This window comes from Danio aesculapii, chromosome 1, assembly GCF_903798145.1.
Source record: "Danio aesculapii chromosome 1, fDanAes4.1, whole genome shotgun sequence".
Classification (NCBI taxonomy): Eukaryota; Metazoa; Chordata; class Actinopteri; order Cypriniformes; family Danionidae; genus Danio; species Danio aesculapii.
The window spans coordinates 3043380-3055722 of record NC_079435.1 but is presented as its reverse complement, the minus strand read 5'-3'; the positions used below and the strand labels follow the sequence as shown (position 1 = coordinate 3055722).

General features: G+C 38.6%; 1 protein-coding gene across 1 annotated transcript in view; it reads right to left on the bottom strand.

Annotated features, from left to right (window-relative positions):
- The window catches only part of LOC130222880 (galectin-9-like), a 26327-nt gene extending 24519 nt beyond the window's left edge, over positions 1-1808 (bottom strand). Inside the window, exons 1-3 of the mRNA XM_056455465.1 lie at positions 1700-1808; positions 1028-1116; positions 326-518 (exon numbers count right to left, since the gene is read on the bottom strand). Of these exons, the coding sequence (XP_056311440.1) occupies positions 326-518; positions 1028-1116; positions 1700-1735 (318 nt within the window). The 5' untranslated portion in view covers positions 1736-1808. The remainder of the gene's footprint in view (positions 1-325; positions 519-1027; positions 1117-1699) is intronic.
- Positions 1809-12343: the final 10535 nt, after the last annotated feature.

The following is a 12343-nucleotide window of genomic DNA, read 5'->3' as shown; positions in this document are numbered from 1 at the left end:
AAATAACAGACATTTACCGTAAAATAACAGACATTTACAGAATATTTAAAGTAAAGGAAATTTTCTGTAATTTTAAAGTCTGTTATTTTATGGTAAATGTCTGTAACTTAACGGCCGTTATTTTTACGTTTTTTTTTTTACCGGCACCATAGCCGTAATAAATAAAATTAAATAATAAAATAATGATTTTATTTTTTTTGCAGTGTAGTTAAAATAAATTCATAAATTTGATTCACTGAAGCAAGTATTACACAAACCAGCATTACCAACAAAGTTCACCCCCCCACATGATCGTCATTGTATGATTTGCACCCTGGTGATTGACCTTATAAGAGGCCAGCGTGAAGAGGATCTGCAGGGCGAAACTCTGCCCTCTCTGGAAGGGATTCTCGTTTTGATTTCCTTCTAAACCCCATTGACACTCTTTGCGCGTGTTGTGCACAACGCTCTCATTATTTCCAAATCGAGGGTCAAAGTGCAGAGCGATATCCGAGCCGTAATGGAGGTCCACTATAAATCTGGAAAAAGGAAAAAAAGCACAGAAAACTGAGCACGCTTTATCACTTCAGACATTAGGCTCAGTGTTAGTTTCTGGCAGGGCCACCCCACTTTGATTTTGCTGTTATTATTAATTTAAATGTACTTGTGTAAATTCACAATATTTCAATCAATAAATAATTAATTAGCTTAATAAATAGCAGCCACTAAAATATTGTGACTTGATTGGTGCCACTGACAAAGCTGATTCACTGCCCCTCCCCATCATCGTTGACAGCACGCACAGACAGCAATGGCAATTGTTAATAATAATTTTTATTATATTGAATTAAAACCACATTATTTAATATACTTAAAACAAAAATATAACATTACACTGAATTCATAGTTTTTTTATTTATTTTTTTTGTGTGTGCCACCCCAAGATTTAGTGTGGCCTCTTCTGGCCACCCCTAAGAAAACTTTCTGGGGGCACCACTGGTTTCTGGAGTACTTATTGCATGGTTTTTTGTTTAATTTTGTTACTCACCCATCTGCATCTGGGAAAACTTCTCCGTGCACATGAATGCTCGATCCTTCCACCAATCCTCCAAAGATTGGAAGATCGAGCGGGACACTCTGTGTGAATGTTTTGAGAAAATAAGAGCTTTCTTATACAGTTACTACTTTAAAAAAAAAATCTGACTATTAGTAAAGATGATATTCTCAAATCTCTGTACATCAGATCAAATCTCTTTAACCCTTGTGCACTGTTTGAATTGATTTCCTTTTGGTTATGGGCTGTTTTTGCTTCCATTATAATCATAATTGACCTCCATTATAATCACATTTTTTGATTGCAAAGCCATGACGGCATATCATGCATTCTTGGTTGTTTCCAAGGGAAGAGGTGAAATGTGTCATTTTTACTGTTGATCATCAGTTGCCATTTAACCATTTAGATAGGCCTGTGCAGAAGTCAATAGGGCAAAACAGCCACCAACATAATGAAAAGGGAGTCAATTTGCCCAGAGTTTTAGAAAACTTTGAAGCCATTTTTCCAAAATTTGTGTCAAAATAACATTTGTTGCCAAAAATCATCCCATTTGCTGAAACTCAAAGAAAGTAGTAGCCAAATTAGGACTCAAAATCAGCCCAGAGCTGATGAAAACATCCCCAACAGCACACAAGGGTTAAAGCAGTATTTTTAATGGTTACTTACCGCACTGTTAGTCCAACTTTCTGAATACGCCTGCATTTCAGGAGATTTTTTTTTTTTTTTCTCTCCCCCAGTCTTAATTTATAATTCAAGACCAATCAAATGAATTAAACCTTTACCTATGCAACCAATCAATGACTGAAGCTCCAACCGCAGCTTTTATTCTGTATAAAACTAGGATCAGAGTTCATGATTAATGTGTGTTCATTTTTTTTGGCCCTGACACAATTCCTGTTTGTTTGCATATATTGATTGAAGAATCATCCACAATCCCCAAAGCCGCTTTCGTACAGTAACATCAATAAAAGTCTGTAAAATTACAGTAAATACAAATGTGCAGGGCAACTCTGTGGCTCAGTGGGTATCGCTGTCACCTCACAGCAAGAAGGTTGCTGGTTCGAGCCCCAGCAGGGTCAGTCGGCATTTCTGTGTGGAGTTTGCATGTTATCCTGTGTTTGCGTGAGTTTCCTCTGGGTGCTCTTGTTTCCCCCACAGTCCAAACACATGCGCTATAGGGGAATTGAAGAAACTAAATTGGCTGTTGTGTGTGTGTGTGTATGGGTGTTTCCCAGTACTGGGTTGCAGCAGGATGTGCATCCGCTGCGTAAAACGCATGCTGGATAAGTTGTCAGTTCATTCTGCTGTGGTGCCCCTGATTAATAAAGGCACTAAACTGAAAATAAAATGTTTACACTGGCAAGGACGTTCGGTAGTCTTACCGGAAAAGCTCTATTACCACATCCAGTAAATTCTGAAGATCATTAACCAGAAAAGACCTTGTATGTGTAAACATGAAGGAGGTCAGGTTTATTTGTTGAAGGTTTGATTTTTTTATTTCAAGCATTCATGTTCATGCAGTTGAACGCTTTTGAACCAGAGACAAACCAAAATCCTGAACTGAAGGAGTATAATGTTATCGCTATTGCATCTGAAGGGCTACCTGCAGCTAATAAAATGTTCATATTTATTGGCACGTTACAGATATCAATCGATTATTATAAAAAAATTTTTTTTTATTATGCAAAAGTCCGTTTTATAATCTGTTTAAACACAGTTGTGTGGCAGCAGTGTGTGGATCTATCCAGCCTCTAATTGTAAAAGTGAATTAATTGTATTTGTTCTAATCATACTTGATCAAAACAGTCTGCAGAAACACTTTGATTGACATCCTCCCTTTATACGTGTCATCAGAAGGGGAAAAGCCCCGCCCACTAGTGCCCATCTCTCCCTCATTAGCATAAACAGCAGCCCTGAGTGAGAAGCAGCCGTCTGTCCATTAGCCATTAGAGTGTTTGAGCTGCTGAAGATAATGTCAGCATAGACTAAGAGGATTATAGATGTGGAGTTTTAGATTACAAATTTTAGATTTACAAATTAACAGCGACAGGAGTCTACAAAGACGTTCACGTTTGACCTTTTTCACTCGCATAACTTTAGCCCGGTTTTGAATCTTTCTCTATGGTGATGCATAGGACTTTGTAGCTCCACCCTCTTTTGAAAAGAGCAGCGACAGTCACCAAAACAGCCCAATTTGGATCAAAGCCTAAAGGGTCAGTTTCAGAGAGATCTAAAAACACATGACATCAGAGACCTCAGAATCAGAAAGAGCTTTATTGCCAGGTATGTTCACACATACGAAGAATTTTTCGTGACAGAGCTTCTACAGTGCAACAGGATTACAGAGACAGGACAAAAAAACAGATAATAAATATATATAAAAAATAGAAGTAAGTAGTGAATGCAAATATACAGATTGACAAGTGTATGTACAGCTATATTACTATATACAGTGTTATACGTGCAGCTGTTGTGTGCAAATTGGCATGTAAAGTGTGTGGTTAAATATGTGTATAAAAGTGAATGGCATGTAGTGATGTTGGTTTCGCAATTATTATCATCAAGTGTTCATGAGATGGATTGCCTGAGGGAAGAAACTGTTTCTGTGTTGGGTTGTTCTGGTACGCAGTGCTCCATAGCGTCGACCAGAAGGTAAAAGCTCAAAGAGGCAGTGTGCTGGGTGTGAGGGGTCCAGAGTGATTTTGGCAGCCCTTCTGCTCACCCTGGATAAGTACAGTTCTTGGGGAGTAGGAAGGGTTGTACCAGTGATTCGCTCAGCAGTCCGAACTATTCGACGTAGTCTTTGGAGGTCGTATTTAGTAGCTGAGCTAAACCAGACAGTTATTGATGTGCCGATGACTGATTCAATGATGGAGGTGTAGAACTGTTTCAGCAGCTCCTTTGGGAGGTTAAACTTCCTCAGCTGATGAAGAAAGTACAGCCTCTGTTGAGCTTTTGACAATGGAGTCAATGTGAGTGTCCCACTTCAGGTCCTGAGAGATGGTGGTGCCTAAGAACCTGAATGGCTCCACTGCTGCCACAATGCTGTCCATGATGCTCCGTGGGGGGAGAGCAGGGGGGTTTCTCCTGAAGTCCACTATCATCTCCACTGTTTTATGGTCTCCACTGTTTTGAGCGTGTTGAACAGTTATTTTACATCTTGTCTCACGAAGTATAATAGGGGTGTTAATAATAGTAGTAGTAGTAGTAGTAGTAGTAGTAATAATAATAATAATAATAATAATAATAATAATAATAATAATAATAATGAAAAATAAAAAGTGTCAGTAGCTGTTTCCATCCAAAAATGTGAATTAACTTGAATACTGCCAAACTGGAATACTACATAAAAGTGTTTCCCTCCAACGAGTCAAAGCAAACAAAATCTTTTCTTCCTGATTAATGGCGCCAAATATTAACAGTAAAAATGGAATTTACTGCGGCAGGAGAAGTTGAACCTTTTCTTTATTTAATAAATGACTTGCACCTCAGAAGGCAATCCTGATATGCAATGAGCGCATGGGAGATGTGTTCAATTCAATTCACCTTTATTTGTATAGTAGATTGTGTCAAAGCAGCTTCACATAAAAAAAATGTGTGAGGTGTGGAGCACAGATGCTCTTCACAGTTCTGGAGGTCGTTAATTATTAGTGGTGAGCTGTTATCTGTGTTAATGTGCTGGGTTAATGCTAGACTCTTATCGGGTGAATTATTATTATTATTATTATTATTATTATTATTATTATTATTATTATTATTATTATTATTATTATTATTTTATATATATATTATATCTATCTATCTATCTATCTATCTATCTATCTATCTATCTATCTATCTATCTATCTATCTATCTATCTATCTATCTATCTATCTATCTATCTATCTATCTATATATATATATCTCGCCATTAATCTATTCTCAGTTGGGTTGGGAGCTGGGTCTATTCTGCACAAGCTATGATGACTTTCACCTTGATATTTTAGCATGGATGTATACCTGACCGGTGAGCCGTCTGACAAAAAAAGTTCCCTTCTGCATCAAATCAGCAGGATGCCCTTTTGGATCTTTGTCTTACTTCGAAGACACTACTGACTACGCTTACATGGACATCTGCGTATGGACATACGTGAAGTGCTTTCATGTAAGAGTTTCCTGTAATTTTGGGTAACTTTAACTGCAGTTCAGCAGTTTTATTTTCACTCATGAACATTTCATTCATGCCCCTGTGACAAACTGGGGTTTTAGATGCAAATAAGGAGTAAGGACTGGTGAGAGTGTTAGGGAATTTAATAACGCACGCCAAATGGAAAGAAAAAAGACTTCCGCATTTTGCTGCGTGTGTGTGTGCAGACCTTTAGTAACGTGTGTGTGTGTGTGTGTGTGTCAGGAAAATATGGTGAAAACATGACGGTAATAGTTTGATCGCAGAGTTTACTTCAATAATGTCACTAATATCTGCATACTCCACATGTCTTAATTCCGTTTCTGTTTAGTTCAGTTCTGACTTTAGTCGGATTAAGGTAATCAAAAATCGCTGTTTGGCGCCTATGTAGGCCTACAGTTCAACATTCATGTTTAATTGAATAAACAGTTAATAAACACAAGTACATCTTATTGATCATCATTTATTTTCATCACCAATTATCATAGTAGAACAGTTTCTCAAGCAGTTTGGGATGCATTTTGGAAACAAGAGATGAGCCCCTGGTCTAATGCGCCACCTGGCTAGAGAAACCCGTTCTCAAAGACTTACTTAAAGTCATTATTTGGGTAGCACACATATTCTGAATGCCTTCGGGAGAATTCAAATGAGCCATTTTAATCTAGATTAATCTCACTGTAATCTTGGAATTAATCTAGATTAAAATGGCTCATTTGAATCCCGAAAATATTAATCTATGCCCACCTGTATTAATAATAAAATAACATTAATACTAAAACGGTTAAAGCGCTTTAAAGTGACCAAAACAACATTTCAGATGTGTTACAGTGTGCCCAGCCAGCTGGTTTGTCCACTCACACACATTTTATCATTACATGATCTCTTATAACAAACCTTTTTTTAATGCACATACTGGAATTTGTTCAGTAAAAGTTTCCACTGCAGTTTATGTGAATCTTTTCTTTTCGAATAAAGTTTATCCTGCTCTGTTATGCGCTTAAATGTACATCTTGCCGTTTTCTTTCAACCATTTTTTTATGCACATATGCAAAATTAGCATAAAGATAGATGGATGGAAGCGTAGCTACTGACTAACTTTTGAATGACTGTTACATATCTCATCTTACAATGTTTGATTGTCAGCTATGTGTCGTTCATTAATTATGGGTCTAAGCTAAAACGAAAATTAACCAGGGGTCGCCACAGCGGAATGAACCACCAACTTATGCAGCGGATGCCCTTCCAGCAGCAACCAATCACTGGGAAAACCCATACAATCCCATTCTCTCGCTTACACGCACACGCACGCACACTAATTTAGCTTACCCAATTCCCCTATAGCGCATGTTTGGACTGTGGGGGAAACCGTAGCACCCAGAAGAAACCCACGCCAACACAGGGAGAACAAATTCCACACTAAAATGGCAACTAACCCAATCGAGGCTCGAATCAGTGACCTTTTTGCTGTGAGGCGACAGCGCTACCCACTGCGCCACCACAACACCCACATAAACTGCCTCACATTCCAAGAACCCACGCTGTTTTGGGCCCCCAGAGATACTAATAGGAGCCCATCATAACAACTGCCCCTGCTTTTTTTTTTTTAAACTGCAAAGACAAAATATGGACTTGATGGACAATGACTGTCTTACAACATCATAAACTTTAGAGAGTTTAATCTGAGCGATGCTCAGTTAAGAGGAGGGACAAATATTAAACTGTGTTAACCACAGAAACTCTTTTAATGTAAAGGAGAAGTGCATGTGTTAAAACAGTCAGTCCATCAGTCGCTGTTGATCGGCTGCTCTTCAACACGGTAAGACAAACACACTGGTATTTGACTGATTATTAGTGTAGATGAAGCTCATATAACACATGATTTCTGACATGAGAAATATCTGGTGTTGATCTCAGTCATCAGTTGATTTCCACACACTGATGTTGTGCATTAATAATCTGCAGATGTGTAAAGATCTTCCTAACACTAAGAGCTGTTTAGGGTGATGTACATTTACTGTTGATGAGTGTAGAAGTGATGATTAATGCTGGATTCTAGATAGATTTGATGCTGATGTGGCTCAGAATGGCTCCTGCTCTTCATCTGATCTTTCTGCTCATCATTCACAGTGAGTCAATCTTACATTCACATTACTGCTTTATTTCTCTGCATTTACACACACCCCACAATCAGACATTATTCAACAGGTTTCTGATCATCTGTTCATGATCTCTCTGATATAGGAAGTTAGGCTGTGCTGGCAGATCATAACTATTTTAACTGTCTTCTCAGACGAGCGTCTTTAGTTATAGTGTCATGAAACCCTCCTGTTTTAGCGTTTCCTTCACACCTTTGGTTTCGGTTGTGATGCACTAAGCTCAGGCACAGTCTTCATAGTGATGACAGTCAATATCTTGTGTTCATCTCACTATATTGGACCACAAAACACTAAAAAGCAGCTTTTGACAGCTAGTCATTAGCTATGTTTCTATCCAAAAATGCAAATTAACTTAAAATCCAGCAGGTGCAGGAATTATATTTCCCTAAAACTGTGGCACAGGCTGTCACTGTTCAGAAATCAACAAATGTGTGAATATAAATCAAACTTCACCTCAGTAAAGCTGGTAAGGCGGAAGAGAACATTTACTGATGTTTTGTTATTAAACTAAATAAAATTAGATCAGAATAAAGCACTGCTAAAGAGAAATGTCCTGTCATCTTTTTACATTACACTTGTGTTTATGTGACGGGTGGCAGGTGGGCAGATGGAGGAAGACCCCCAATCGAATAGAAATTACACCTACCCCTAACCCTAACGCCACATTGGGAATTAAATTCCATACAAAGAATTAAAACACTTGTACCTATAAAGCCACGCACAAGTTTGCTCCACCAATTAGATGCAGAGACATTGGCACAGTACAAAAAAAAATATGAAATATAAAACGCATGCTGGATAAGTTGTCAGTTCATTCTGCTGTGGTTCCCTGATTAATAAAGGCACTAAACTGAATATAAAATGTTTACACTGGCAAGGACGTTTGGTAGTCTTACCGGAAAAGCTCTATTACCACATCCAGTAAATTCTGAAGATCATTAACCAGAAAAGACCTTGTATGTGTAAACATGAAGGAGGTCAGGTTTATTTGTTGAAGGTTAGATTTTTATTTCAAGCACTCACTTTCATGCAGTTGAACGCTTTTGAACCAGAGACAAACCAAAATCCTGAACTGAAGGAGTATAATGTTATCGCTATTGCATCTGAAGGGCTACCTGCAGCTAATAAAATGTTCATATTTATTGGCACGTTACAGATATCAATCGATTATTATATATATTTTTTTTTATTATGCAAAAGTCCGTTTTATAATCTGTTTAAACACAGTTGTGTGGCAGCAGTGTGTGGATCTATCCAGCCTCTAATTGTAAAAGTGAATTAATTGTATTTGTTCTAATCAGACTTGATCAAAACAGTCTGCAGAAACACTTTGATTGACATCCTCCCTTTATACGTGTCATCAGAAGGGGAAAAGCCCCGCCCACCAGTGCCCCTTTCTTCCTCATTAGCATAAACAGCAGCCCTGAGTGAGAAGCAGCCGTCTGTCCATTAGCCATTAGAGTGTTTGAGCTGCTGAAGATAATGTCAGCATAGAGTAAGAGGATTATAGATGTGGAGTTTTAGATTACAAATTTTAGATTTTCAAACTAACAGCGACAGGAGTCTACAAAGACGTTCACGTTTGACCTTTTTCACTCGCATAACTTTAGCCCGGTTTTGAATTTTTCTCTATGGTGATGCATAGGACTTTGTAGCTCCACCCTCTTTTGAAAAGAGCAGCGACAGTCGCCAAAACAGCCCAATTTGGATCAAAGCCTAAAGGGTCAGTTTCAGAGAGATCTAAAAACACATGACATCAGAGACCTCAGAATCAGAAAGAGCTTTATTGCCAGGTATGTTCACACATACGAAGAATTTTTCGTGACAGAGCTTCTACAGTGCAACAGCATTACAGAGACAGGACAAAAAACAGATAATAAATATATTTAAAAAATAGAAGTAAGTAGTGAATGCAAATATACAGATTGACAAGTGTATGTACAGCTATATTACTATATACAGTGTTATACGTGCAGCTGTTGTGTGCAAATTGGCATGTAAAGTGTGTTGTTAAATAAGTGTATATGTGTATAAAAGTGAATGGCATGTAGTGATGTTGGTTCCACAATTATTATCATCAAGTGTTCATGAGATGGATTGCCTGAAGGAAGAAACTGTTTCTGTGTCTGTTCTGGTGCGCAGTGCTCCATAGCGTTGACCAGAAGGTAAAAGTTCAAAGAGGCAGTGTGCTGGGTGTGAGGGGTCCAGAGTGATTTTGGCAGCCCTTCTGCTCGCTCTGGATAAGTACAGTTCTTGGGGAGTAGGAAGGGTTGTACAAGTGATTCACTCAGCACTCCGAACTATTCGACGTAGTCTTTGGAGGTCGTATTTAGTAGCTGAGCTAAACCAGATAGTTATTGATGTGCAGATGACTGATTCAATGATGGAGGTGTAGAACTGTTTCAGCAGCTCCTTTGGGAGGTTAAACTTCCTCACCTGACGAAGAAAGTACATCCTCTGTTGAGCTTTCTTGACAATGGAGTCAATGTGAGTGTCCCACTTCAGGTCCTGAGAGATGGTGGTGCCCAAGAACCTGAATGGCTCCACTGCTGCCACAATGCTGTCCATGATGCTCCGTGGGGGGAGAGCAGGGGGGTTTCTCCTGAAGTCCACTATCATCTCCACTGTTTTATGGTCTCCACTGTTTTGAGCGTGTTGAACAGTTATTTTACATCTTGTCTCACGAAGTATAATAGGGGTGTTAATAGTAGTAGTAGTAATAATAATAATAATAATAATAATAATGAAAAATAAAAAGTGTCAGTAGCTGTTTCCATCCAAAAATGTGAATTAACTTGAATACTGCCAAACTGGAATACTACATAAAAGTGTTTCCCTCCAACGAGTCAAAGCAAACAAAATCTTTTCTTCCTGATTAATGGCGCCAAATATTAACAGTAAAAATGGAATTTACTGCGGCAGGAGAAGTTGAACCTTTTCTTTATTTAATAAATGACTTGCACCTCAGAAGGCAATCCTGATATGCAATGAGCGCATGGGAGATGTGTGAGGTGTGGAGCACAGATGCTCTTCACAGTTCTGGAGGTCGTTAATTATTAGTGGTGAGCTGTTATCTGTGTTAATGTGCTGGGTTAATGCTAGACTCTTATCTGGTGAATTATTATCATTATATATATATATATATATATCTCGCCATTAATCGATTCTCAGTTGGGTTGGGAGCTGGGTCTATTCTGCACAAGCTATGATGACTTTCACCTTGATATTTTAGCATGGATGTATACCTGACCGGTGAGTCGTCTGACAAAAAAAAAGTTCCCTTCTGAATCAAATCAGCAGGATGCCCTTTTGGATCTTTGTCTTATTTCGAAGACACTACTGACTACGCTTACATGGACATCTGCGTATGGACATACGTGAAGTGCTTTCATGTAAGAGTTTCCTGTAATTTTGAGTGACTTTAACTGCAGTTCGGCAGTTTTACTTTCACTCATGAACATTTCATTCATGCCCCTGTGACAAACTGGGGTTTTAGATGCAAATAAGGAGTAAGGACTGGTGAGAGTGTTAGGGAATTTAATAACGCACGCCAAATGGAAATAAAAAAACTTCCGCATTTTGCTGCGCGTGTGTGTGCAGACCTTTAGTGACGTGTGTGTGTGTGTGTCAGAAAATACGGTGAAAACATGACGGTAATAGTTTGATCGCAGAGTTTACTTCAATAATGTCTCTAATATCTGCATACTCCACGTCTTAATTCCATTTCTGTTTAGTTCAGTGATGACTTTAGTCAGATTAAGGTCATCAAAAATGGCTGTTTGTAGGCCTACAGTTCAACATTCATGTTTAATTGAATAAACCGTTAGTAAACACAAGCACATCTTATCGAACATTTATTTTCATCACCAATTATCAGAGTAGAACTGTTTCTCAAGCAATTTGTGATGCATTTTGGAAACAGGAGATGAGCCCCTGGTCTAATGCGCCACCTGGCTTGAGAAACCCGTTCTCAAAGACTTACTTTTAGTCATTATTTGGGTAGCACACATATTCTGAATGCCTTCGGCAGAATTCAAATGAGCCATTTTAATCTAGATTAATCTCACTGTAATCTTGGAATTAATCTAGATTAAAATGGCTCATTTGAATCCCGAAAATATTAATCTATGCCCACCTGTATTAATAATAAAATAACATTAATACTAAAATGGTTAAAGCGCTTTAAAGTGACCAAAACAACATTTCAGATGTGTTACAGTGTGCCCAGCCAGCTGGTTTGTCCACTCACACACATTTTATCATTACATGATCTCTTATAACAAACCTTTTTTTAATGCACATACTGGAATTTGTTCAGTAAAAGTTTCCACTGCAGTTTATGTGAATCTTTTCTTTTCGAATAAAGTTTATCCTGCTCTGTTATGCGCTTAAATGTACATCTTGCCGTTTTCTTTCAACCATTTTTTTATGCACATATGCAAAATTAGCATAAAGATAGATGGATGGAAGCGTAGCTACTGACTAACTTTTGAATGACTGTTACATATCTCATCTTACAATGTTTGATTGTCAGCTATGTGTCGTTCATTAATTATGGGTCTAAGCTAAAACGAAAATTAATCAGGGGTCGCCACAGCGGAATGAACCACCAACTTATGCAGCGGATGCCCTTCCAGCAGCAACCAATCACTGGGAAAACCCATACAATCCCATTCTCTCGCTTACACGCACACGCACGCACACTAATTTAGCTTACCCAATTCCCCTATAGCGCATGTTTGGACTGTGGGGGAAACCGTAGCACCCAGAAGAAACCCACGCCAACACAGGGAGAACAAATTCCACACTAAAATGGCAACTAACCCAATCGAGGCTCGAATCAGTGACCTTTTTGCTGTGAGGCGACAGCGCTACCCACTGCGCCACCACAACACCCACATAAACTGCCTCACATTCCAAGAACCCACGCTGTTTTGGGCCCCCAGAGATACTAATAGGAGCCCATCATAACAACTGCCCCTGCTTTT